We start from the raw sequence: 24,070 nt of genomic DNA, 5'->3' as shown, positions 1-24,070 counted from the left end.
TCGGCCTTCTTGAAAAAGTCATTGAACATATCGCTTCAGGCCCGTTCGGTTGCAGTCACAGGAGCTGATGCCGCATTCGTTGATCCAGTCGACACCACATCCAGCGTTCGAGGAGTAGGCTTCCCAGGCTCAATCATGTACAATGTCACCGCCAGCATGAGTAATGGCTTTGACCCGAACCAAAAGTCGTGGACTTATATCGCTGCTAACTTGACCGATAGCACTGGCATGCAAAGCATTCAATATTTCATGCCCAGTCTTCCACAGCTTGTTGCGAGCGGTTCCGCGGGTTATATCAATTACTCAACTTATGCTGTCCCAATACTCATCAGCCAAGTGCAATGTGCGTCTGGAGTCCGGCAATTGACGAAATCGCAGGGATCCATCAAGAACAGTAATAACCAAATACATCTCTACAAGACTACAGCTGGTGAAGCTATAATACAAGTGACTACAAATGCCAGCGTTGGATGGTCTTGCTTTACACAGATGAGTACGACCATGGGAGGCGTCAATTTCACATCAGACACTACGGGCAATTGGAACATATCTGGAATCAGCACGTCTGGTTTGACAAGCCTGGCTTTCTCTACAACGCCAGCAAGATGGAATATGATGGCCGATCTAATCTCCGACGCACTTGGAAGAACAGCTGGCGCTTCAAACTGGAGCTGGGACACAGATACACAAGATAGTCCTGGATTCGCAATGATGCTTGCAAGCACCCGCTTGAGTTTCGCAACGGCCACACTGGGCTTCAATGAGAATCGCGCCAATGAAAACATATACGGCATGGGGGAAGCTAATCGTGCAATTTGGTCCATCACGCTCTTACACAATTGGGCTGAATTGACGACGGCGATACTTATGATATTGCAGGGCCTGATAGCGTGGTTTAGCATCATCAAGATTGGCGAGTGGAAATTTGACATGGACAGTTTCGAAATGATGGAGGTAGATGGAATTAAGGTTGCAACGGGCGCAGGGGAAGTTGTTCATAAACGGAGGTGGCTTATAGGATATATGCGGAGTGTTGCAGTATCGCAGATTTGAAATGCATCCATGCTTATAGCTTTGACTTGTTCTTGATGCTGCACGGAGTAAGGGGTCTGCAAACGGTAGACTGAATGTCACTTATATAATTATAATTAAATCTACAAAAATACAGGATTCTGATTAATGCTTATTTCTGGCAATAAATAATGAATGTTCTGCATTCTAGTATGGCAATTTTGTTTTTGTGTTATTCAATCGAGCAGAAGTTGGTAAGGCCTGAAGCTGGAATAAATTCTGGCCTCCGTTTTATTGCGTTTGTATTGAGACTGCAGTTGGGTTCTAGTTCTAGGCACCTGGAAAGCTACCCTACTATAGGCAGTTAGTCGCGAGCTCAAGCACCAGACATGAGCTTCCCCCCACCAACAACTGACCTCTGCTTCGCATCACTCCAAATGCTCCCTTTGCATGCACAATTGCAATTTCCTTCTTGAGCTACAGGCTGCTGTCAAGAAGCGGCGCATTTCTTGTGTGCAGATCTCCAAACTCTGCTAATTATGTCGATTTTCATCGCTCCATAGAGCCTCATTCTCTCGACTGGCGTCGGGCTCCATGGCTGCTCATGCTTCCACTGGCGGCATCGTGCCCGCGCAGCTGGGCTTCCTCGCCCTGTTCAACCCCTCTCTAGGCCAAACGGACGAGACGATTGACGACCAGATCGTTTACTATGCCTCCGTTTCGACGCAATCCTCCAGCCGCAAACGACGGCGTGCCCGCACGAGACCGACAGATGGCCTCTCCCAAGAAGAGCGCCACGAGCGACTGCGACAGATAGGTCTTGCTCAGGGAATGGTCAGCTTCGGCCGCGACTTCTCTGACGGAGCTCCGGTAGACGCCATCGATACGGAGAAATCGAGGGTGATTGCGCATGAACTGGAGCCGGGGTGGTGGATACTTGCTGTGAGCCTTGACGAGTCGGTTCCAGAGCATTGGCCAAGATGAAGTGCTGATCTAGCTGCTGATAGAGCATCGACTTGAATAAAGTGCCTCTGCCGCCACGGCTACCCACTAAGACGGGAGAGCCACAGGAAGAGAGATACGAGTATTCGAGCCGGGAGATGAAGCCTGCTACACTGCTGCTGACGGATCTTCTGCGAGCACACAGCATCTTTCTCTTGCATCATGGATCATCGCTGAGCGCCCTGTTTGTTCGCTACCGTCGAGTGAAATTCATTGCACTACTTAGCCGCTACTGGGACCTATTTCTTTCCACCTGGAATGTCATGCTGCATGGGAATCCAGCAAGGGACATATTTGGTGGGATCAACCTAGCTGCATCTGGAGAGCTTGGCGTAGGCGTCGGTGAAGAAGACCGTGGAAGCGGGGAAAGGGAGGTGCTTGAGGGCTTGGTGAGCAGAGTGGAGGGGCTTGTTGACCTTGTCGTCTCGAGATTTGGGCCTGATGACCCTGAAACAGAATCAGGTAAATCGGATAAGACTGAGGCAGAGCCATGGCTAGGAAGTGGCAAAGAGCCCAGAGCCGAGGACGGCGCTATATTTCTCGGGACAGGGGCGTTATCACGAAAGTCCCTACGAGACGTAACCCATTGGATGGAAGATCTATATACTTGGGGCGAACACGCTTATGGCATCATTGAGAGTCCAACCTCGACGCGACGAGCCAGGGGCAAGAAGTCGACATCAAAGGTGCCGAATCTGGGTGATAGTCAGCACCCAAAGCCAGATGCAGCACCCAAAGCAGTGGGACCTGCACCAGAAGCCGGCGAATCTGCCAGCGATGCCAAAGACACCCAGCCAAATGCGCCGGAAGCTGGACCGGACCAGGTAAACCCTGAGCTTGAGGCTGGAAGGCTCGACAAAATGGTCAGCTACTTGACACTAGGATACGGGTCATATTGGTCGTTTCCTGGCGGCGGCACCGGTGGCAACTCGTCAGAGCCAACCAACCAAGAAGTTGCTGCCGGTGACAAGTCGAATGCGGAACCGCATCTCAAGCCGTCAAGGCTACCGCCTTCTTTGGAATCTTCTGGCCACTACCTGATCGGTCTCAAAGGCGACATCGAAGATGACTCGACAGTTGTAAACGACCTGGACGGGACAGGGGCCATCGGCTCAGATGATGCTGAGGACGATGACGAAAACAACTCTCGCACCGTTCTTCGCACTCTCCACGTCGAACTAGAAGGCTCTGCCGCAGAGAGCCGGCCAGAGGGCACAGTCATTCGGGATTTCGAACACGAAGCCAATCCATTGACTCAATCTCAGGCGGTGGGCGGGCTGCTTCCTGGCTTCGACTCGCACGACGTCAACATGGCGGAAAAGCTCCGCGTCGTCGTCTACGTCAACAAACCCTTCATCTTCACCTTTCTCTTCCGCCTCCGCACTGACTCCCTCGCCTTGGACACGCTTTACCGCTCGTTGCACTACCAGCTGTCGCCGCTCAGGAAGCCCCTCTTGGCGTCAACCAGGTACCGTCCCGAGCGCCCAGACGCCGGGCCCGTGTCATCCCATATCCAGGACCTCGTATGGGATCCGCCCTCGCTCACTGTCCACTCGTCGATACCAAACATTCCCGACTTCTTTCCCGACTCTTCGTCTTCAGCTTCATCTCCGTCATCGCCAACATGGTCCCGCGCGGATGCCGTAAGCACCCATCTCAATCTCCTCAACATCTACGCCGCAACGCGGTCTCGTATCGCCGACCTCGAGCGCACGCAAAAGACAAACCGCGGATGGTGGATCGTCTGGACTCGGGTCCTCCAGCGCACCGCCGCTACCCCTTCCACAACCACCACTGCCACGGCACTGCCGCTATCCACCATCCATGAATCCGCATCGTCGTCATCCCTGGCCTCGCACACAAGCCACGAAGCAGCCCCCCAAGACAAGCCCCCTTCGTCTCGTCGCTCCTCGTCGTCTGCATCCTCCCCTCCACCTCCGCCAGCCGTCGACAAGGAAATCTTCCTCATACGGCGCGCCAGCGATCACATTGGCTTTCGCAGGGCTTCGGACGACGGAGGCTCCGGGGGCGGCGAAGGCCTGGGACGGTTGGCGCAGGGAATTGGCGTCGATACGAGGCGATATGTCGAAGAGCTGTTGACCTTGCTGTAGGTGAAGAATAAGGCGCTTTGTGGTTAGAGCGGTGCAAGGGTCTGGGGTGTTTGCTTGGCGGGGTTGGTATAATTAGAATATACGAGTGAATCGGGTACTTTCTGTGAACGCGAACCGCCTATCACTATTATCCAAAATTACGCTATGGCAGGCTACTTGGTATCCAGCAGTTCGGTGGATGAAATCATGTCCACTTAGTAATTTAACACTCAAGGTACTAAGAAATCCACATTACAAGCACAGAGCTTTGTGTACCAGTTACATCCACAGATAGCTCCAAGTAAACCAATCTAGATCAACAGTATCTCGACAAGCCCAAAATCATTAAAGCATTCACAGCACACAAGATCAAAAAAGCAGTCAAGGCGATAGCATCTCAAATAATGGCATCTAAAAGGGTATGTCATTCCACGTTGTCTCCAAGATGAGAGGACATGTCTATAAAGTTTGTCTATATGTACATAGAAAAGAGGTTATCCCGTTGATTTGCCAAGTGTGTGTCTTGTTTTCCGTCCCGGGATATATAAGAATAATAAATCATTTTCCTATCCATATCGCATTCCCATCCACGCCAGGGATGATAGAATCCAAACAAATCAACGAATGAAGGGTATACGTGAAAAAATTGGTTGTTTTTTGACATCTTGTCCAAATAAACAAGTCTAGAAATGTGCGCTGCACATTGACAGGTTTTTGCGCGCCAGGCCGTTTTCACCAGCTACTTATGTAGCCGTGGAAGAGGCCCAACGGCAGCTTCAACTTGGACAGCTTAGTTGAAAGACCAGGTGACGGGCTCACGACCGCCGTCAAGGCTGCCAAAGAGCTCGAGGAAGACCTTCTCGCTGACGTCGATGTCGTGGGGCGCGCAGCCCATGCACTTGTCCTTGACGACGGCGGTGGCGGTCTTGCCGCCACCGTGGATGGTGATGGTCTTGCCGCACATGGGGTTGCCGTTGGACTGTTCGCCCATGAGGCCGACAGCAATGGCGACAATGCTGGCAGTCTGGTCCTGGCCGCTGTCGTCCTCACCGCAAGAGCCGAGACCGATGGTGTAGTAGGTGATGTCACCGGAGTAGGTGTCGCCGCCGCCGCTGGTGCTGCTGCTGCCGACGCTGTTGTCGGGAGGAGGAGAAGCAGGGGCGCTAGGAGAAGGCGAAGGAGAAGGCGAGGGGGTGGGAGAGGGAGTAGGAGTCTCAACCGGGGGAGGAGGAGGAGGAGGAGGAGCCGCAGAAGTGGTGGTGTGCTGAACCGGAGGAGGCACAACGGGGGCCGGGGCCTCAGAGGTGGTGGTCTGAGGAGGAGGAGGCGGGGGAGGGACCGAGCTGGAGGAGGCAGCAGTGGTGGTCTCCGGAGGAGGAGGAGGAGCCTGGCTGGTCGAGCTGGCCGGCGCAGTGGTGGAAGAAGAGCTGGGCTCGAAGAACTCGCCAGCAGAGGCTGAGGCGGTGGTCGTGGCACCAGGGGCGACGGCAGCGGTCTTGCCGTCCTGAACCCAGTAGGTGGTGGTGGAATCGATCAGCTCGGTCACGTAGACGGTGTCCGTGTGCCACTCGGTCTCGGTGACGACGACATCACGGGCAGCGTGGTGGTGGGCGTGGTGGCCGTGATGAGGCTTGGCGGCAGCAGCTGCGATGAGCAGAGCAGAGGCGACAGAGACGGACTTCATTGTTGCGGTTTTGTTGAAGGAGTGTTGTCAAGTGGATGTTCTGTTCAACAGGAACGTGGGTAGCAAAGTGCCGTAGAGGCAAAGGGTTGCAGATCTTTCAAGGAATGTGGGTTGCAAGAGGAAAAAAGAGTCCTGCTCTGAGAGAGTGGGAATAGATGGACTTTGAATCAAGTCTGTTTGCTTTGAGAGGGAAGAGACGAAACAAGAACGACCAGGGGGGGAACGACGCCGATTTATGAATGGGATTGCAGCTTACATGGCTCCAGGATTATACGGAGCGCTAGAACAAAGCTGTTGCCGGGGGGTTGCGCGAGTGGGCCGGACGTCGGCGTTGCTCCCTGCAGTGGCCATTGTGGCCCTTTTTTTTTGCCAACTTTTCCGTTTTCCTTTTTTCCCGACCCCATGCTAAATCCTAGCGCCGCCCAACGCAGCCAGTGCCGATGCGCAATGGCAAAGACTGGGTTGTATGGAAGCGTGGCCAGCGAGTGAGCGGTGATGGAGGTGATGGAACCTGCAGCTGAAGTGAGAAAAGCGGGAGTCTGCTTTGTACCAAAAACGACCCAAAGCGTGCACTGTCAAACGGATCACAGCCGCGCCGAGCTAGGCGGTAGTGGCCTGGCGGCGCTGCCACGTCGCTGCTGGGCGCTGCCATTGGCCGCCAGGGGGCCGTAGCGCTGTATTACAGGGGCTAATAGCCTTCGCGGGCTCTGCAGGGGCCGCCATCCGGACCCGTCGCAGCGTCGCAGTGCCAACCAGGTACCCGGACAGCCAGCCAATGGGCGATGGCCGGTGCCTGAGGCGCCGTGGGCCCTCGGAGCAAGATGCGGCAAGATTGGCAGGACTTGGGCATGAAAAACTCTGCGGGTCGCGAAACGTGCGGTGGGCCTCGTCCTCTCCGCTGCTCTGCTTTGTTCACAAACTCACTCGCCATCTCGGTGGATCCACGCGTGAAAGAAAAACGCCTTGCCATGCAGGTTTTTTTGGGCTGCTGCTCTTTATTCTCTCTCCTGCGTGAACGGCTTACGTGTTGATGTGCGAGTGCCTGACTTGTGCAGGGAATCCACCCCCCTTGCTCGCCCTCTCTCTACCGACAGTGAGGGAATTGAACTGAATCTCACTCTCTGCAGACCCGCTTCCGCCTCTCCATCCATCCACTTGGATCTTGACATTGACATTTTACCGTCCGGCTATCGAGATACTTTGCGTGGGGACATCGACAGCGGAACGCGTGGTGCGGCTTTTTCTTCTTGTCGCCCTCTTGCAAGAATGAATCCATCTACGCATGTGGCACTCGAGCACAAAGACACTATCCTGCGCCATCCTCATCAATGGAGTGCGCCTCCACGTGCTTTGTCAGAGCATTCCAGCGCAGCGGTACAAGGTACTTCAACGCTCGGAGATGAGGCGAGTCAGAGATGATCGGCCCCTCTTTTCATTCCGAATAGTACTGTGCTGGTGTGGATGGTAGTTTAATAGGGTCAATATGCGGTAGGGGCAGCGGCAGCGCACAGTATGATGTTGATTGGGGGCGTCAACGGCCCATGATATTTTCCGCCTTCCTTTGTCCTTCCGACCGCGCCGACCAAGGCACGTTTGTCCAGTCTAAAAATTGTGGCGGTTGACTCCTTTGCGCGTCGTGGCCTGTCGTCTAACTTCACCAACGTATCCACCGCGCGTCTGCCAACCGGATGTCCCTATTCAGAGCAATTGTGGGCAATATGGAACCGTTGCTACCTCGGGGCATTCGCTGAAAACTCGACATTGGTTCCAGAAAGCACGACTGACTACTGATGTGCCGTTCTGCAGGACCGGAGGGCGAAAAAAGCAAACAAGACAAGACAAGATGCAATGCAATCGCCACAACATCGAAAAATTTTCAGCTCCAAACGCCCACAGCTCGCGTATGCTAGCGCTTTGCTTCATCCCACTGCTCGGCTCGCTATTCCCCAGGATGTTTGAGCTGGCAAGATGAACCTGGGCGAGATCGAGCCTACGCCAATCGTTAATTTCGCTCAGCCGTCAAGGCTTGCAGCTGTAACCGTTCCACGGCCTTCAGTCCCCGCACCCTTGCTGTAATGCTCGTACTAGTAATATGCCATTCCAGGCTCGGTTGACAGTGTTGGCGGAAGTGCATGCAGGCTCCCTCCCGTCTCTTTCGCTGGACTGTGTTGGCGCAACCACCGGCGGGTTTCGTCTTCTCAACGCCCTGCAGCAACGCGGAAAAGAAAATGAGGAGTCAGGTCCAATCACAGCAAAACGCCCATCCGTCGTTGTGTGTCATCAACTTTCGATTTGTATTGGGTCAGCATGGTTGGCTGCTGTGCCGCTCTTTTTGCTCGAGGTGGTGCCACCTGTCGCCCGCTTTCTAAAAGTAAAAAGGAACAGTGACTCTCGCTGAAACACTGGCCTGTCCTCGTCGAAAATCTCCTCGACCACAAACGCCTTCTTGGCAGCCTTGACAAACTGCATGTCCGCTCGTCTCCTCTTCTTGAAGCAGAAGTACACCACGGCATTCTCGTTAAGCTCGAACAAATCCTTGAGCGTCTGCATCAGCAGCGGAAAGGCCGGCTCAAAGTAGACGCACTCTCCCGCCAAGATCACGTCTGGTTTGTGCGCCACGACGGCGTCCGGTAACGTCTCGCCCCTGGAAATTTAAACACAATTTCTTTGATCAGTCAAACTTGGCCTACAGGATCGAGAACACGCCACTCAAAAGTATTGGCAAGCAACGTAGCAACGCCAAGGGCATGTACCCGCGCAGGTACCGGTGCTTGGCGGAGACTCCAAAGCGCAACAGTGGGAATCACATGTGCCATATGCAGCAAAGTCACGACGTACCAGTTCAATATTGAAGCCGAAGCCTTGCTCTCGAGCTTGTTCAGCTGAATATTATGCTTCATCAGCTCCAGCATCACATCCTGGTCCGTTAAGATGAGTGGCGCCTTCAGGTCACAGCCAGCCGCCACAGCCAATCCGACCAGTCCACCGCCTGCGCCCAATTCCAGTCTGCATGAGAAACTGAGTCAGCATCCATTCCCTATTTGCTGCGGGCGCTCATTCTGCTGGGTGACAAAGGAAAAAAAAAGCGTCGAATGAGGGTGCTAGCCCAGCGAAATGCACAGAACTGGAGAGAAGACGGGAGCGAAAATTTCTCACATTCGCGCAGTCTCTAGTTTGCTTCTGTGATAGCGCAGCATGTGCTTCCCCAGCACCATGCCTGCAGGCCACGTCTGCCCTCCGCAGCCCGTCCGCAAATCCTCGCGGAGCTGGATAGGCTGTGCGAGCAGTCCGTCGAAGTCGAGGCTTGCGTCGCCGGCTTCTTTGTAGGTGGGCAGCGACACCAGGTCCTCCGTGATGCCCGCAACGGGATCCAGGTCGGGCGATGAGCTGCGGCTGTCCATGTCCGTAGAGCCTTGCCGGTCGTAGAGTTTGAGTATTCGTGAGAGGTGAAGAGGTTTGATGGGATCAAGTCGAAGGCGAATGTCGTCAATAAGCAATTCCCCCGCAGCAGCTCGTCCCTCTTTTCTGATAGTGCTTGCCTTATCTGCGATGGCCCTAAGGTTGATGTTTTTCCTGGTCACGACAGTGATTCCGAACAAGAGACCCTCAATTGTTCCGGGTTGCCTGTCGCACCTCTCACCTCTCACCTGCCACAATCGGCCATGGTGACTCTCGAGATGAATGGTGAGATGGTATTGCCCTGCTGCTTAGCTACAAGGGTATTAATCTACGATTTGATCGTTCGTCTATGTACAATGCCGATGCCTTAGCTGAAGCTTAATTGTACATCCAGATAGACTGTGGGTCCAACAGTCCAACTACGATGAAGCTCACCTAAGCTGCGCTGCCTCTGAGGCCATCGTGTAGATTCGGAGACCTCATGATCAAGGGAGGATTCGCGCTGCGTGTCTCTTTGCTAAAGTGCCGATAGAAACCCCGCCTCGTGTCTCTCTTGTCCCCATTCTCAAAGCGCAAATAGTTCGACTCGCCATTCTTCTGAGTGGCATCCCATGTCTCACTGCCTGCGCGGGGCATCTCGGGCTCTGGAATGCCACAGCCTCTATAACCAGCCCTCATGCAGTGCCCGCCTGCTCAAGGACTCTTCTTTTCTGAAACATTTCGCCTCTCGTCGTAATGGACCATCGGGTGTGCATCCGTGACTCTCTCGGCATTATTGGCATCTCCAGCTCATGATGGCTTCGAGGACCAAATGGTGGAATGAAGGGGCTGCGTCTTGGTTTATACCCAGCCATCCACCTGATGGATTCAACATGGCCCTTTATCCTGTTTCTTCCTTTGGTTTACAGCTTTTTCTCCTTTCCCCTTCTCATCTGTTCCATCTTTGCATCCTAAGATTTCCTCTCTCTTCTCCTCTATACTCCCGGTTGAGCCCCTCGGTGTCTGTCGCATGGCTCTTTTATGTTCTGCTATTGAAGCTGTCTAGCGCTGCATGGCGCAACATCGTGATACAATGACTTCACTCCTCGCGGCTATTTCGGCCCTGTGCTTGATAGAGACCGTGTGGGCTGAGCCTATACTCTCATTTCCATTCAATGCGCAGTTGCCTCCCGTCGCCAGGCCAAACGTGCTTTTCTCATACTCATTTTCTCCAAACACATTTCAATCCGACTCCAACATGACGTACTCTCTAGGAGATCATCCCAGGTGGTTATCAATCGAGAGTGAGAGTCGGCGCCTTTACGGGACGCCAAAGGACGAGGATATCCCTCCGGGCGAGGTTGTAGGCCAGCAGTTTGATCTCATTGCCACGGACAATATTGGCTCGACATCCATGAATGCTACTCTTGTCATCTCGCGCAATCCACCGCCTTCCATACAAGTCCCGATTTCGCAGCAGATGGATAATTTCGGGCAATTCTCAGCTCCGTCCTCCATCTTATCCTATCCGTCGACCGATTTCAACTATACCTTTGACCCGAGCACGTTTGGCACCGGGAAGAACCTCAACTACTATGCATCAACTAATGACAACACTCCGTTGCCGGCATGGATCAGGTTCAACGACCAAACGATGACCTTCTCTGGCAGGACTCCGGACTTTGAGACGTTGGTCCAGCCTCCGCAGAAATTCGACTTCAATCTCGTTGCGTCTGACATTGTCGGCTTCGGGGGGACGTGTCTTTCATTTGCAATAATAGTGGGAAGCCACAAGCTCTCCACAGATCAGCCAGTCATTCTTCTAAACGCTACAAGAGGATCCAAGGCGAGCTACGATGGGTTGGCAAAGGGTATCCAGTTAGATAACGAGGTCATCCAGCCCGGTTCCCTCAATGTGTCGGTCGAGAATATGCCGTCCTGGCTAAATCTTGACCATGGAACGCTGCTTCTAGAGGGGACTCCGAAGGATGATGACCATTCCACGAATTTCACAATCATCATTCATGACTCCTTTGCTGACACGCTGAACGTTTTTGTGCAAGTCGACGTGGCCTCGGGATTGTTTGAGTCAAGTCTCGAGGACATCAAAGTACAGCCCGGAAATAGCTTCAGCCTAGACCTTACCTCACATTTTCGCGAACCAAACGACATCGAGCTCAACGTTGATATTGATCCGGAAGAGAGCTGGCTACAAGTCCAAGGGCTCAAGCTATCGGGCAACGTCCCCAAAGCAGTAACCGGCAAGTTCAACTTGTCCATCAAAGCCGTTTCAAAAAGCACCGGTCTTTCGGAGACACAAACGCTTCACGCCGAATTTCTCCCACCCTCTGAAGCAACAAACACGACATCGTCGTCTGAGCCTACAACGCCGGTCAGTGCGACCTCCAAAGACTCCCAGCGTCACCACATGGGCACAACCGATGTTCTCCTTGCGACTATCCTACCAGTTCTTTTCATTACTTTCGCCATCATGCTGCTTGTATGCCTCATGCGCAGGCGGCGGCACCGCAGCACTTACCTTTCGGCAAGAAAGCATCGACCCAAGATATCTGATCCAATACGGTTCACTCTACGCAATAGCGAGTCAGACGCAGAGACAATCTACCATGTGGAGGAGACTATTCGTCCAAAAACGTCCAACCCGCAGTTATCTCGGAAAGCCGACGGCTACCACGTGGGGGGGAGGATTCGTCCTATCAGGTCCAATACACGACTATTTAAGAAGGGCGAGGGTATCTTTGCAGACGTAGCGTCACGAGTATCATCAAGGTCAAGGGCATCGGGTACCTTGGGCGGCGGCTCGGTTGTGCGTGCTCCGCCATGTCCGATGGTCTCGGGAGCTCGGTCTGCCACGGCCAGGAGCGTCAGCCCACTGGGAGATGATGAAGATCACCGCTCGTGGTTTACGGTGGAGAGGACGACAGTTGGTGAAAGAAGCCACAAGTCGTCAAACAGCGACCAGTCAGACACGACCCTACCTGAAGTCGCCCTGCCATACTTACCCACGTCTGGGTTTCTCTCAGATGCAGGGGAGAGTGCATTCAGGAGCGGATTAGATATAACTCTGCCTTCGTTGGACGATTTGGCCAACATCCAGCCCCTTACTGTGGCACAACAAACATCAGGCCAGCGATCCAGCTCTGGAGCCTTTTCAGCTACAACGTCGAGCTCGGCCGCACTGCCAACAGATCTTGCCCTTATTCAAGAGCCATTTGACCCCAGTCTCGTTAGTCGAGCAAACGCGAAGGCCAAGGAGCCTGTATTAAAAGCGCTGGAAAGGGCCGAGGCAGCAGAAAGCGTTTCAGATATAAAGCAGCCAGGCCTGGCGCGGCTTTCAAGTCATCAATGGCTCAGTCGCCGGGGCTCCTCCTGGAAAGAAGTGGATTCTGTGACTGGAGCCAAGAGCTTCCGCACAGAGCCGTCGTTCGGATCCAACGAGAACTGGCGCGTCATCGGACGACGAGACCCAAGCATAGCATACCTAGAGCTTGTAGACGAAACGCCCTTCTTCCCGTCAAGGACGAACTCGAAAAACAACCTGGGGCAACCGGAAGAGCGGCGCAGTCTCGAGCTCATGTCGCCCAGCAAATGGGGCGAGGACGAGCGGAAGAGCACAATACGGCCGATGCGGTCCACGAGCGCAATCTCGGTGCTGAGCGATGACGGCGCATCCGTATTTGGGGAGCGAGAAGCAGTGGCAAAGGCAAAGGCGGCGGCTTGTAAGAGAGAGGATTCAGCCAAGCTATCAGAGCAAAGCTTCGGGGCGTTTATATAAGGGTGGGAAAGGAGAGCTGCTTTTTGGTTGGGTTTATGTTTATTTTCTTTTTGTCCATTCTGTTACTAAGAGCATGCTGGATACCATATGAAGCTTGTTAGAGTTTTTGCTGAAGAATTAGACGCACTCGCATGATGAATTACGTATGACATGAGATTTTTCACAATGACGAATGGGCTGCGTGTTGAAGAGTTCGCTTGCACCTCTGTTGATGTCATTGTTGATTCAAGGTTAGAGTTCTTTGCTCCCTGCCAACGCGAGCCTAAAATAGAGGTACTATAGTTAACTGCCGAGTACCTTGCCTCTGCAACTGCAGCCACACGGTACATGCGCATTTAGCATTGACCGCTTGGCGCATGGAGGGGCTGCAGCGAATTAACGAACTTGCACGGGATCGCGGGGCTGTCAATTCAAGGGCTCGGCTCCGAGGCTGCAACTCGAATCACGTCCAGGCAGGGCAATCAATGCTTCTGCTCTGGGTCGCCTGAATTTCTCCGCGCTGCCCCAGGCCAGGACCTGCCGAACTAAACTAAACATAAAATAGAAAATGCTCCGCATGATGCTAAAGAGAATGGAGAAAACTTCCTCTTGCAGGCTACGCACAGGCGTCTAGACTACCTTGTTTGGTCCAGGCAGTGGCTTGAAACAGGGCTGCTAGCACGCATGCAGCAGCTTCGCCACATCTGCCTATCTGCCTATCTGCCCATCTGCTGCCTAGCGAGAAAGAAGGGCCAGTTTAGTGGACGAGCCTTGCTGGAGGGAGCCGCCGTAGCGCCCAGCTGCAGCGCCTGCGGAGAAAAAAAAGCGAAAAAAAACTGCACCGGACAGCCCGTTCACAGCACAGAAAAAAAAAAAGTGTGGCGCTGGACTGGCTGATGTATCGTGGTACCCCGCTTCCTGCGAAGCCGATTTTGCGCTCTGCTGGCATCACAAACCAAACCACCACACAATCCTCCATCCGCCTGCCGTCCGGTTCTTCCCCTACACGCTCCGCGTCCTGAGATCCAACAGCCTACGGCCCCTGCCGAGGTCTCCCGCCCTGCCTCACGCCTACAGCCGCCATCTTGTCGAGACGCTCGCACCTCGTCGACGCTCCCCCCCCGTTGCCTCGATCCCTTTCTGGCCCTCGTGAGACGTTGCAGCCATGGGCCAAACCCTCTCGGAGCCCGTTGTCGAAAAGGTGCGTGCGTGAGCTGCGATGCTGCCGTGAAGTGCCTGCTGTTTCTGCTTCTCTCTTGATCATGGGCGCGCCAACCTGCCGTCATCGCCCTCAAACTTGCTCTGCTGCTGCTCTGCTACTCTGCTGCTGGTTTCCCTGCGACGCAACATGTTCACGGGCAATATCAAACGATACTTGCGTGGCCTCGTGTCGCTTTGATTTCTCCCTGCCTCTGCCTCTGCCTCGCGTGTCCCACCATGAGGGGGGTCAAACGAGATCGCCGTCAAGCCCACGCACAACCCCGCGTCAACAGCTTCCCACTATGGCGGCCCTTTTTTCCCCCAGGCCCAGCCCACTGTCTCCTTGTCTCGACTGGCCCTCGCAACTGCTAACAACTTCTCTTCGCCACCATCTAGACTTCCGAAAAGGGCGAGGATGACCGACTCCTCTACGGCGTGTCCGCCATGCAAGGCTGGCGCATCAGCATGGAGGATGCCCACACGGCTGAGCTGAACCTAACCCCACCTGACAACGACACCAAGACGCACCCCGACAGGCTGTCCTTTTTCGGAGTCTTTGACGGACATGGAGGAGACAAAGTCGCATTATTTGCAGGCGAGCACATTCACAAAATTGTCTTTAAGCAAGATAGCTTCCGATCCGGCGATTATGCTCAGGGTCTCAAAGACGGTTTCCTTGCAACGGATCGGGCCATTCTCAACGGTACGCAGCGTGATTGCTCTATATCCTGTATTTGCGTGCGCCAGAGAGGAAGGGGGCGTGAAACGGCTTGCGCAAATATCTCGCCCGTTTCCTCAGCGCACATCTCGCAATTATCCCTCACGAAGCTGGATTTATGCTAACGATATGGTGTCTTGTTGCTTACAGACCCCAAATACGAAGAGGAAGTTTCCGGTTGCACTGCTTGCGTTTCCTTGATTGCTGGAAACAAGCTATACGTCGTACGTCCGTCCAAGTCACCGTAACTGATGCGGGCTCGAATTAATAATATCTGCGCAGGCAAACGCCGGTGATTCTCGAGGTGTGCTGGGTATCAAGGGACGGGCTAAGCCCCTATCCAACGACCACAAGCCCCAACTTGAAAGTTTGTTCATCCACTCAATCAGTATTTAAGATTGACAATACTGATTGTGTGCCCTTGTGGTTTACAGCGGAGAAGAACCGAATCACAGCCGCTGGCGGCTTCGTCGACTTTGGTCGTGTCAACGGCAACCTGGCACTGTCGCGTGCCATCGGCGACTTCGAGTTCAAGAAGAGCGCCGAGCTCTCCCCTGAAAACCAGATCGTTACCGCTTACCCCGACGTCGAGGAGCATGACCTTACAGAAGAGGATGAGTTCCTGGTGATTGCTTGTGATGGTGAGTGGAATTGAGCCAACCTTGGAGGGGGGACATGAAATCTGGGTATCCACATGAAAAGCATTTGGCTGACGTACAATCTTTTTTCACTTAGGTATCTGGGACTGCCAATCGTCCCAAGCCGTCGTCGAGTTTGTGCGACGAGGAATTGCTGCCAAGCAAGACCTCGACAAGATCTGCGAAAACATGATGGACAACTGTCTGGCATCAAACTCCGAGACGGGCGGTGTCGGCTGCGACAACATGACCATGGTCATCATCGGTTTCTTGCACGGCAAGACCAAGGAGCAGTGGTATGACGAGATTGCCAAGAGAGTGGCCAACGGAGATGGCCCTTGTGCCCCCCCGGAATATGGTACGAGCGAGCCGTTCCCCAGATTTTCACAAGCAAAGATAGACGCGGAGCTTGAAAACTGACCATAAATGTTCCTACCAGCCGAGTTCCGCGGTCCCGGAGTCCATCACAACTACGAAGATAGCGACAGTGGCTACGACGTCGACGCCGAGAGCGGCGGCAAGTTCAACCTTGCGGGATCCCGAGGTCGCATCATCTTCCTTGGCGACGGCACAGAAGTCCTCACAGGCTCCGACGACACGGAGATGTTTGATAATGTTGACGAGGACAAGGACCTTGCGAGCCAGGTGTCAAAGGCCAAGCCAGATGTGAAGGAAGAGACAGAGGTCAAGCCGGCAACAGGGTCAGATTCTAAACCTGCGGCTGAGTCGGACAAGAAGCAAGATGAAAAGGCACCTGAGGAGAGTAAGAAGGATTAGGTGGTCCTCTCGCCTTGTTCAGGCAACTCGCCTTGAAGCCCGTCCTGGCGTTGCTGTTGTCGTGTATGTGTGACATAATTGTTTTGGCTGCTACTCGAACCCAGGTTTAGCAAAGGATAGGGAGGGGAGGTTCATGGACGTGGTGGAAAGAGGCAGAGGGTAGGGGCGGTTAGACATTGAGTGTTCCTTGTTACACGGTTTCTTCTATCGTTGTTGATATTCGGTGTACCGGTGGTATAATATTTGGATCAAGGAGAGTTGGGTCTCTTGCAGCATCATGGTCTCTTTGACGCCTCATTTTCCCCACGTCTTTGGCAGAGGAAAAAAAACCGCCACTCGGATCTTTGATCGCTTTCCGCCTCGTTTTTTTTTTTCTATTTTTTTCTTTTTCTACTTATTTTTTCCTTATTTTTTTCTTTTTCTTTATCTTGTCTTTTTTTTTTTTAATCTTGCACCAGACCCCCATTATTATCATCACTCTGATACCCAACCAACCTTGTCCAACACATGGCCGTTTTCAATAACCTGGGTGACTTGATTACTTTACTTTTCTTTCTTCTGAAATAAGGCGCCGCAGGTTCACCATTTCTGGGCACTTCCGGAGCTGGCTTTCCGTCTTTGTTCGCTTATCTAACGTGCATCCGCATGGCCCTCCCTTCGTTCCTGGATCGCCAGTATTTTTTTCTTCTGGAAACACTCTTTTTTGTTTTTCGTACCTGTTCGGGAATCCAGGCCGCGCGCTATGAAATGAAACCATAGGATTGCACGTATGCTGATTAAGAGAGCTTGGTGAAGTCGTTAACATGGTGGGTTTGAAAGGGGGGGGGCTGGTATACGAACTGGGTAGATGGCGTAGAGGCACTCTTGGGATGGTATTATATTTACATATGTTATACACGAGATCCTGATATATGCTAGTATACAATGTAATATTCATACAAAAAACAATGTCCATGAGAACAGACAGCAGCTCATCCAATATCATACCATATCATTCCATGCCGCCTTTCCCAACCATGCATAAGTTTCATTGACAAACCTTGTCATGACAGTTGCTCAGCTGATAAATAAGCCCTCAAGCACTCCCTTTAGACTGTAAGGCACCTTTTTGCCCATCGCCGGATTTCCTTCTATTCTGGTCAAGCCACTCCTGGGCCTTCTTCTCCCTCTCCTCATTCCACCCCTGCACCATAGTCTTTGGATCGAAATTCCAACTCAAAATCACATTCATCGGCTTGCTTCCAACCACTTCGCTCTCCATCCTTATCGCCAGGTCCTCCGTCGGGGCATCAGCACCCTCGTACTGGAAAGACTGAGGATACCTATGCCGCAGAACCAGCGGCCAATCCTTCGTCCGCTGAGCAACATCGAGAAGCTCCGCGAGGGGCTTCGCCGGCTTGTATCCCTTGCAGGCGTGATTGACAGCCCATTCCACCCGGGAGACGATTCTGGACAAGCCCTTTGCCTTGTTATTCACGAGGAGGCGTCCCATTTCTTTCGACAGCAGCTTCGGTTTATGCTGCAGCCAAAACGTATCCTTGACGTGATCAACGAGGTGCCGCCGAAGAATGACGCGCGTGAGATCCCTCAGCTTGTACTCGAGCGCACCGTAAAAGACGGCCACGCCGAGGGCATGCGGCAGCTGCATCCTGATGGCCAGCCGAATCACGTACTGGTACGTCAAAGCATCGGCCTCGCATCCCGACTCGTGCAGCTTGGTGAGCGCCCAAATGGCGGTATCCCAGTCCTTGTACGCAAGGCACTTCTCAAGGACCAGGTTGATAGTATCGGCACCGACCTTGCGGCCATCTTCAGATTGCTTCTCGATGAGGCTCCGAAATTCGTCAAAGCGGCGATTATCCCGCTCGTGGAACCGGAAGAACTCGGTCAGGATGCTGTTCATAGCGTCCGTCGTGAACCAGTCATCCCCATATCGCGACTTCTGCTCCGCCATGAAAGCGGCCAGCCGTTTCCCCGACCTAAACGCAACGTAGGCATCATGCGTGGCCATGATCCTTGCGATTCCTCTCCGGGTAGCTGGGTCTTGGAACAGCCCCAAGTCGTACATTGCCACGATGACTTGCCTCCTCTCAATCTCCTTTTCGACGAGCTCGAGGAACAACAACCACGTTCGAGCGTTTGGTTGGAAATATCGCTGTTCCATCTTTCGAAGAAGCCAGTGGAAAAAAGAAACGTCACGTTTGGTAACATAACCTTCGAGCATGATGTTAAATACTTCTGTGTCCAAGGGTATGCCCCATTCCTCCGCCAAAGTCAGTAGTCGGTCTGCGTCGGCTCTATGGCCTCCCTTGTGGGCCATGAATGACATGGCCATCTTTAGGATGGATGGTGTGATGCAGGCCTTGGCGCCGGCGTCCGTAAGGGCATCCATGATGAGCTTAATTCTGATGCCATCTGTGTCGACAAAGGTGCCGTCCTTTTCTGGCTTTGCATAGTATCGTAGAGCGAGGTGTGGACGCAGCCGGCCACAAACCAGTATCGTAATGTACAAGTCCAGGTTCTCGACTGTCCACTGCTCCGGCCTGGGAGTCTGCTCGTAGGGCGTATCGATCCAGTACGTCTGATGCTCTTGATGCACCCAAATGTTGTCAAGCTTGTCCTCGGGAATAAACGATCCCCCATCCGCTGCATCTTCAATGGCAGGCCACAAGCGCTTCTCCTCGTAGCCAAACGCCGCAACCTCCCCGAGTCTGTACACCTCGACATCCTTGCACGCAGCCACCAGTTCTTCTGCCGCATTCGCCAATACCGAGCTCTTCCCGCGCAAGATAATCGCAGAAGGGTCCTGGTGATCGGACGAAACACGCAGCTTTGCGAGCAGCCCCGTTGTCGAGTCCACAAACTCAATCTTCTTGCTCCCCAGCTCCAGCTCCCACGACTTGGGCAGGACAATCCTCATGGCCGCCATGCTCGACGGCTCACTCCTCTTCGTCATCATCCTCTTGAGAAGATTAAACGTCTCGGACCAGTCCGGCGTGGCCTGGCCAAAATGCCGCCATATCATGTCAAACGCAACCTGCACTCTCGCCGCCTGCAGCGCGTGGATCTTGCTCTCTTTGGCGGCGTGTGCCGACGGATAGTCCCTCACCGTGGGGACATATGGCGAAGTGAGCTTGCGCTCTACATCCTCCATCCGCGCCTCGCTCTTTTCTCGAAAGGCTTGTCTGAACATGCGGTTCCGGGCATTGTTTGGGCGCGTGGCCTTTACAGGCGAGACTTGCGTAGCGGGAGGACTCGTCCCAGCCTCTGCGGAAGCATCTTGCGATGCCACAGGGGCCGATTCATTCGTCGAGGCAGCCGAAGATGCACATCGCCGGGCCGTGGCCAGCGTCAGTGGGAGAGACGCTGCGGGGCGCCATGGGAGATGATGAGGCGGAGAGGTTGCTGGCGTGCGGATGAATTGGGACCGAGTCCTCCAAATCGACTTGATCCCTTGGAACATTGGTCATGAGGTGCGCATGATGTTGCTTTATATGATGGCAGAGGGAGGCAGAATCGGGCAATGTCAAACTGACTGGAATTGCGCTGCCGATAAGAGCCGATAAGGAATTTGCTGTGTTTCTTTTTGCCTCTGCGTTTTCAGGATGTTGTCACGTGCTCTCAATACCTGCAACTATAGCTAACCTAGAGTCTTTGCCTTTTGTATCACAATCGCCAAAAAGACTATCTGATAATCTGAGTTCCAGGTATTTGATTTCATCATTTTACTATCAAACTCTCGAGTGCCGTTGCCCAAGCCCCGAATCCAATCGCCAGATGCTACGCTCTCATGCAAGTTAGATGCCTGGATAAAGACCAACAGTTGAACCCCTCCATGCACAGCTCCCGTAAACAACACCAGTTCCAAGGCCTCGTATCATCTCCTACGACCTACGACTTTCAAATCATTGCTCAGCCAAGTCCTTTTTATGTAAAACACAGGGGGGTATATTTAAAAACTCGCGCAACTCCTCGCAACGCAAGCCGAGACTCAATGCTCTGGCATCTTGCCGTTTCTGGGAGGCTCTGGTGCACTCTTGTCCAGGCCTTGCCACGGATCAGCTCCCAGCTGACAAGAATCAACCACATCTCGCAGCTCTCCACTCTCGGCCATCTGCTTCACGTCGCTCCAGTAAACCAGCTTGCAAACCTCCTCTTCCGCATGTTTCGTAGCAGCGTCGAGGGCCTCTTTGCGCAACTTCCGCTCTAGGCTCTTGTCCTCTTCCCATGCCTTTGCAGCCTCGTCGTGTATCTGCATCAAGTACGAGAGCAACTGCCTGCGCGATTGCTGAAATATGAACAGAGACATGATTTCGTGCATCTCATGCTGTAGTTCTGTGAGGTCTATCGCGTGCTGGATGTAGTTCTCGACGGCTTCTATCCTCTCTCGATCAATCCTGGCGGAGCGGAGAACCTGAAGAAGCGTTTCTATATCCTCAATATCAGGCCGCTCGCGGCCCTCGGCAGTCGATGCCTGTGTCATACTAGTCCTGCTAGGGGCCCTGCTTGGAGCCCTGCTGCCGGCTTGACTGCTCTGAGATGGTGGACTGAGAACAGATGCTGGACGGATGTGAAAATAGTCGACTCCAGCAAGCATATTTTCGGCCGCTGTGTCTTCAGATCGCCTCTTGGCCCTCTGCCGGGTCCAAGCACGCCGCCTGACAAACGAGTTCCACCACTTTGGTCCATGCCACGAAAAGAGTTTCTGAAAGGCAAATGAATACTCCCAGCCGTCTTTGTCCAAGCCTTCCTGCTCGTTGATGCGCCATTCAGGCCATACCCACTCCCATGAAGGATCGGGAACTTGTGCAGTGCGAATGTCTGTGGGAGATGGATTGTGATATTTGTTGGCTGACAAACGAGGTGGTTAGATACTTGGATTTGTCCGAATCATATTATTCTGTGTCTATACTCACTCCACGGGGTGGGATCAAGTCCTCCAAGAGCTGCACTGGCAAATAGAGCAACGCCACAGCAGAAGCCTCCTCTTTCATTCTCATAGAGAATGTCTATGGTCGACTCTCGTTGTTCTCTCGACCTTGGCCTTGAGCGGTTGTCCCAGTTCGAAGTATGTTGCGAAACGATGTCGAGACTTGGAGCTGATTTCAAAGAGTCAGCCTAAATAGTCTACGGCGAAACGCAAAAGCAAGTGACTTACCGCGAATCTCAATCGACGGCCTTGCACTAGAACCTGAGGGGCCCAAATTGATAGTTTCTGATGTGTATGGTTGATAAATTGGAGCTCCGCCATCTTTGCCCGTTGACGCAGTCGGCTGCAGATGACCTGGATCTCTCCCGCCTTCTGACGGCTGGCCCTGTTCTTCCTCTGTTTCTGCCCCCCGATCCGAGAGTAAGCGCGTCGAGGTATTTGTGAGAAAAAGTCCTCCGCCTTCACTGCTCGTAGCCTGCAGCGACTGGGCCTCTTCGTCATCTGTAATTGTGATTTCGTGATCATAGTCGCCAGGCTGCAGACTCGCTGTGCGGCGGGAGCCGTGCATCTTGATCACCGTCGCCGACAAGTCATGAGGGTGTTAGTTCGTTCTGATCGGTTACAGCTGCGAAATGGAGAAGCTTGAGAAGGTATCTGGCAACGGGGTTTGGGCCAAAGAGGTGCGTATGGATCGGATCGAGGTCGGATCGGCAGAGGGCTTTGGATTCACGTCATCGACTAGCATGAAAGAGAGGGCCACGATGTATTATCCAGGCGCTTTCAACATTAAAGCGTAGGTATTATAAGGGGATTGCAGAGAAAGAAACAGAGGAGCCAGGGAGGAAGGAGTCTTCAGAACGAAGAAACGGGAACGCTTCACGAGCAGAGAGGCAAAAAGTCTGTTGTATGTAGTAGTAAAAGGAGATAAATCATACTGGAGCTGAATGAAGCAGGCGGTGCTTTTTCCTTGTTTTACTGCTTGCGGTCACTAATAGCGGGACAAATGACCCGCAAGTGGGGGAAGGGAGATGCAGTGCAGCACTAGCGCTGGTGTTAATATCCATGCATCATGCCATAACAGGAGAATTTCAACATACGAGTACAAGTATATTGCCTCTCATTTCTCCAGTGCCATGATTTGATTCTGTGACTGAAGCCATCGTTACAGTACAGCTGTACAACTGCACTCCCATGAGCTAAATGCCACAAGAGCCGATTACGCTGCAAGTTGAGGCCGCCATGATGTAATGCCAGCCCTGGAGGGCGACAGCGGCACGCTAAAAGTCCTCAGCAGTCACTTCATTGGCAGGGACTGCTAACGCCTAATGGACAGCACAGGCACCAGAGGGATGCTCCAGTGGACCCGGGCCTTTTTAGGGATCGACAATGGCGCATCGCGTAGTGCCATCGATGTTGTACCTGCTTGGACGTTCTCTTACTTGCTTCCATGGCAGATTTAACGGATCCATGCACCTGATGATGGGCCATCAGATGTTGTGTTGTTCCAAAGTCCCCATTTGCTTCGAAACACCAGGATTTCCCAAGCCTTTAACCAACCTCTTTTCTTTCGCCGGCTGTCTGTCTCTTGAACTCACCAACATCATCCGTTAAGCAGCACACCTAATGTATCCTCCAAAGTACTAACCTCTGCTGTAATACATACAAGTACTCCAAAATCCGGGGTACTTGTACTCGAGGCCCCGCTCCCTCTGCCACACTACGTCATGTATATCCAAGTCACCATCTTTGCATCACCATCACGAAGCTCTCGCCTGCACGCAACAAAATGCGTCATTATGAAGTACATATCCAATCCGTACCGCCCGTGCATGTAAACCGTAATGAAGCAAATACCAACCTTCTATCCTTCAGATCCCCGTTAGCTAAATTGTGTCCCGGCTAGCAGCACCGGAACAATAGCTCGTGATTTCTCCAATTAAGACTATCTCGTGCCCATCCATCCATCCATCCCATCTCCCTCCATTGAACACCTCTTTACCCCAATTCTTTCCTCTTTTTTCCCTCTTTGTATTTTGCCTGATACTATTAGGTGGTAACAATCTCAAATCTTACAACCTTCTTATATTCGCCACGCACTAGCATCACCAGCTTCTCTCACGCATCCTGCACAGCTTCTTCACAGCTTCACAACACCACTCACCATCATGTCCAAGTCACGAATGCCCCTATACCTCGGCATCGCTGCCGTCGGTGGAGCAGGTTACTATCTCTACGGAGCCGGCGGCAACCCCAAAGCCGCTGAGAGCAAGTTTGAAAGTACACAAAACGACCCTCCCTTTTCTGCGCATCCAGCGTAAACCATGAGCCTCATCGAATACTGACATTCCCATCTTCCTCCCAGGCGACGTCAACAAAGCCAGCGGCAAGCTCAAGGCCAAGCTCCCCGGCGAGACTCCCGACGCCGAAAAGAACCTCAAAGGCTACGGCCAAGAAACCGGCGCCAAGATTGACAAGGCGGTGCGCTTTCTCCTCCCCTCTAGCCCGTTCTACCCCGCCCTCTGTTGATGTTGACCTGCTATTTCTAACTAAAACTGTCATTTTTCTGTTTCTAGATCGCCGACGCCGATAAAGAAGCAAGCAAGCTTAAGAAGGACGCCGAAGCGTATGCCAAGGACGCGAAGAGCGAAGCTCTGAAAGCCGTCGACAAGTTTGACCAAAAGGTGGAAGAAGGCGCTGCTAAAGCCAAAAGCGGCATCTCTGGCTGGTTTGGGGGGAGCAGCAAGTAAGGATGTTTTCACATCATAGTACAGATTGCCGAGGAGGAGGAGGAGAAATGGAGCGTGTCGATCGGAAGACGCAGTAAATATTGTGTGATCTTACTAATCTTTCTTGATGAAAGAAAGGGG

At 53.0% G+C, this 24,070-nt stretch overlaps 8 protein-coding genes across 8 annotated transcripts; 5 read left to right on the top strand and 3 right to left on the bottom strand.

Moving 5' to 3' along the window:
• Positions 1 to 632: 632 nt before the first annotated feature.
• On the top strand, positions 633 to 1,158 carry TRIVIDRAFT_215465 (uncharacterized protein; the record flags this gene model as incomplete). The annotated part of the gene is made up of 1 exon (XM_014104261.1): positions 633 to 1,158. The coding sequence occupies one exon, from the start codon at positions 709 to 711 to the stop codon at positions 1,051 to 1,053; it is 345 nt and encodes a 114-aa protein (XP_013959736.1).
• A 447-nt stretch (positions 1,159 to 1,605) lies between these two features.
• Positions 1,606 to 4,124, top strand: TRIVIDRAFT_113721 (uncharacterized protein; the record flags this gene model as incomplete). Its single annotated transcript, XM_014104260.2, has 2 exons — positions 1,606 to 1,953; positions 2,019 to 4,124. 2 exons carry the CDS (start codon positions 1,606 to 1,608, stop codon positions 4,122 to 4,124), a joined length of 2,454 nt encoding a protein of 817 aa, XP_013959735.1.
• A 361-nt stretch (positions 4,125 to 4,485) lies between these two features.
• Positions 4,486 to 5,969, bottom strand: TRIVIDRAFT_82045 (expansin-like protein; the record flags this gene model as incomplete). The annotated part of the gene is made up of 1 exon (XM_014104618.1): positions 4,486 to 5,969. One exon carries the CDS (start codon positions 5,785 to 5,787, stop codon positions 4,894 to 4,896), a length of 894 nt encoding a protein of 297 aa, XP_013960093.1.
• Positions 5,970 to 8,067: 2,098 nt separating this feature from the next.
• Positions 8,068 to 9,188, bottom strand: TRIVIDRAFT_32160 (uncharacterized protein; the record flags this gene model as incomplete). The annotated part of the gene is made up of 3 exons (XM_014104259.1): positions 8,068 to 8,431; positions 8,626 to 8,793; positions 8,944 to 9,188. 3 exons carry the CDS (start codon positions 9,186 to 9,188, stop codon positions 8,068 to 8,070), a joined length of 777 nt encoding a protein of 258 aa, XP_013959734.1.
• A 1,070-nt stretch (positions 9,189 to 10,258) lies between these two features.
• TRIVIDRAFT_212005 (uncharacterized protein) lies at positions 10,259 to 13,102 on the top strand (the record flags this gene model as incomplete). The annotated part of the gene is made up of 1 exon (XM_014104258.1): positions 10,259 to 13,102. One exon carries the CDS (start codon positions 10,259 to 10,261, stop codon positions 12,959 to 12,961), a length of 2,703 nt encoding a protein of 900 aa, XP_013959733.1.
• Positions 13,103 to 13,889: 787 nt separating this feature from the next.
• PTC2 (protein phosphatase PTC2) lies at positions 13,890 to 16,527 on the top strand (the record flags this gene model as incomplete). Its single annotated transcript, XM_014104257.1, has 7 exons — positions 13,890 to 14,141; positions 14,537 to 14,843; positions 15,009 to 15,082; positions 15,141 to 15,225; positions 15,293 to 15,499; positions 15,594 to 15,854; positions 15,936 to 16,527. 7 exons carry the CDS (start codon positions 14,106 to 14,108, stop codon positions 16,271 to 16,273), a joined length of 1,308 nt encoding a protein of 435 aa, XP_013959732.1.
• Positions 16,528 to 17,049: 522 nt separating this feature from the next.
• TRIVIDRAFT_189316 (uncharacterized protein) lies at positions 17,050 to 21,771 on the bottom strand (the record flags this gene model as incomplete). The annotated part of the gene is made up of 6 exons (XM_014104256.1): positions 17,050 to 17,134; positions 17,422 to 19,496; positions 20,169 to 20,170; positions 20,309 to 21,124; positions 21,190 to 21,317; positions 21,413 to 21,771. 6 exons carry the CDS (start codon positions 21,769 to 21,771, stop codon positions 17,050 to 17,052), a joined length of 3,465 nt encoding a protein of 1,154 aa, XP_013959731.1.
• Positions 21,772 to 23,368: 1,597 nt separating this feature from the next.
• On the top strand, positions 23,369 to 23,950 carry TRIVIDRAFT_32750 (uncharacterized protein; the record flags this gene model as incomplete). Its single annotated transcript, XM_014104255.1, has 3 exons — positions 23,369 to 23,480; positions 23,566 to 23,681; positions 23,777 to 23,950. 3 exons carry the CDS (start codon positions 23,369 to 23,371, stop codon positions 23,948 to 23,950), a joined length of 402 nt encoding a protein of 133 aa, XP_013959730.1.
• Between the last annotated feature and the right edge of the window lie 120 nt (positions 23,951 to 24,070).

Source organism: Trichoderma virens (assembly GCF_000170995.1).
Source record: "Trichoderma virens Gv29-8 chromosome Unknown TRIVIscaffold_3, whole genome shotgun sequence".
In the NCBI taxonomy this organism is placed as follows: Eukaryota; Fungi; Ascomycota; class Sordariomycetes; order Hypocreales; family Hypocreaceae; genus Trichoderma; species Trichoderma virens.
Note: the sequence above shows the minus strand (reverse complement) of the source record. Positions and strands in the feature narration are given on the sequence as shown.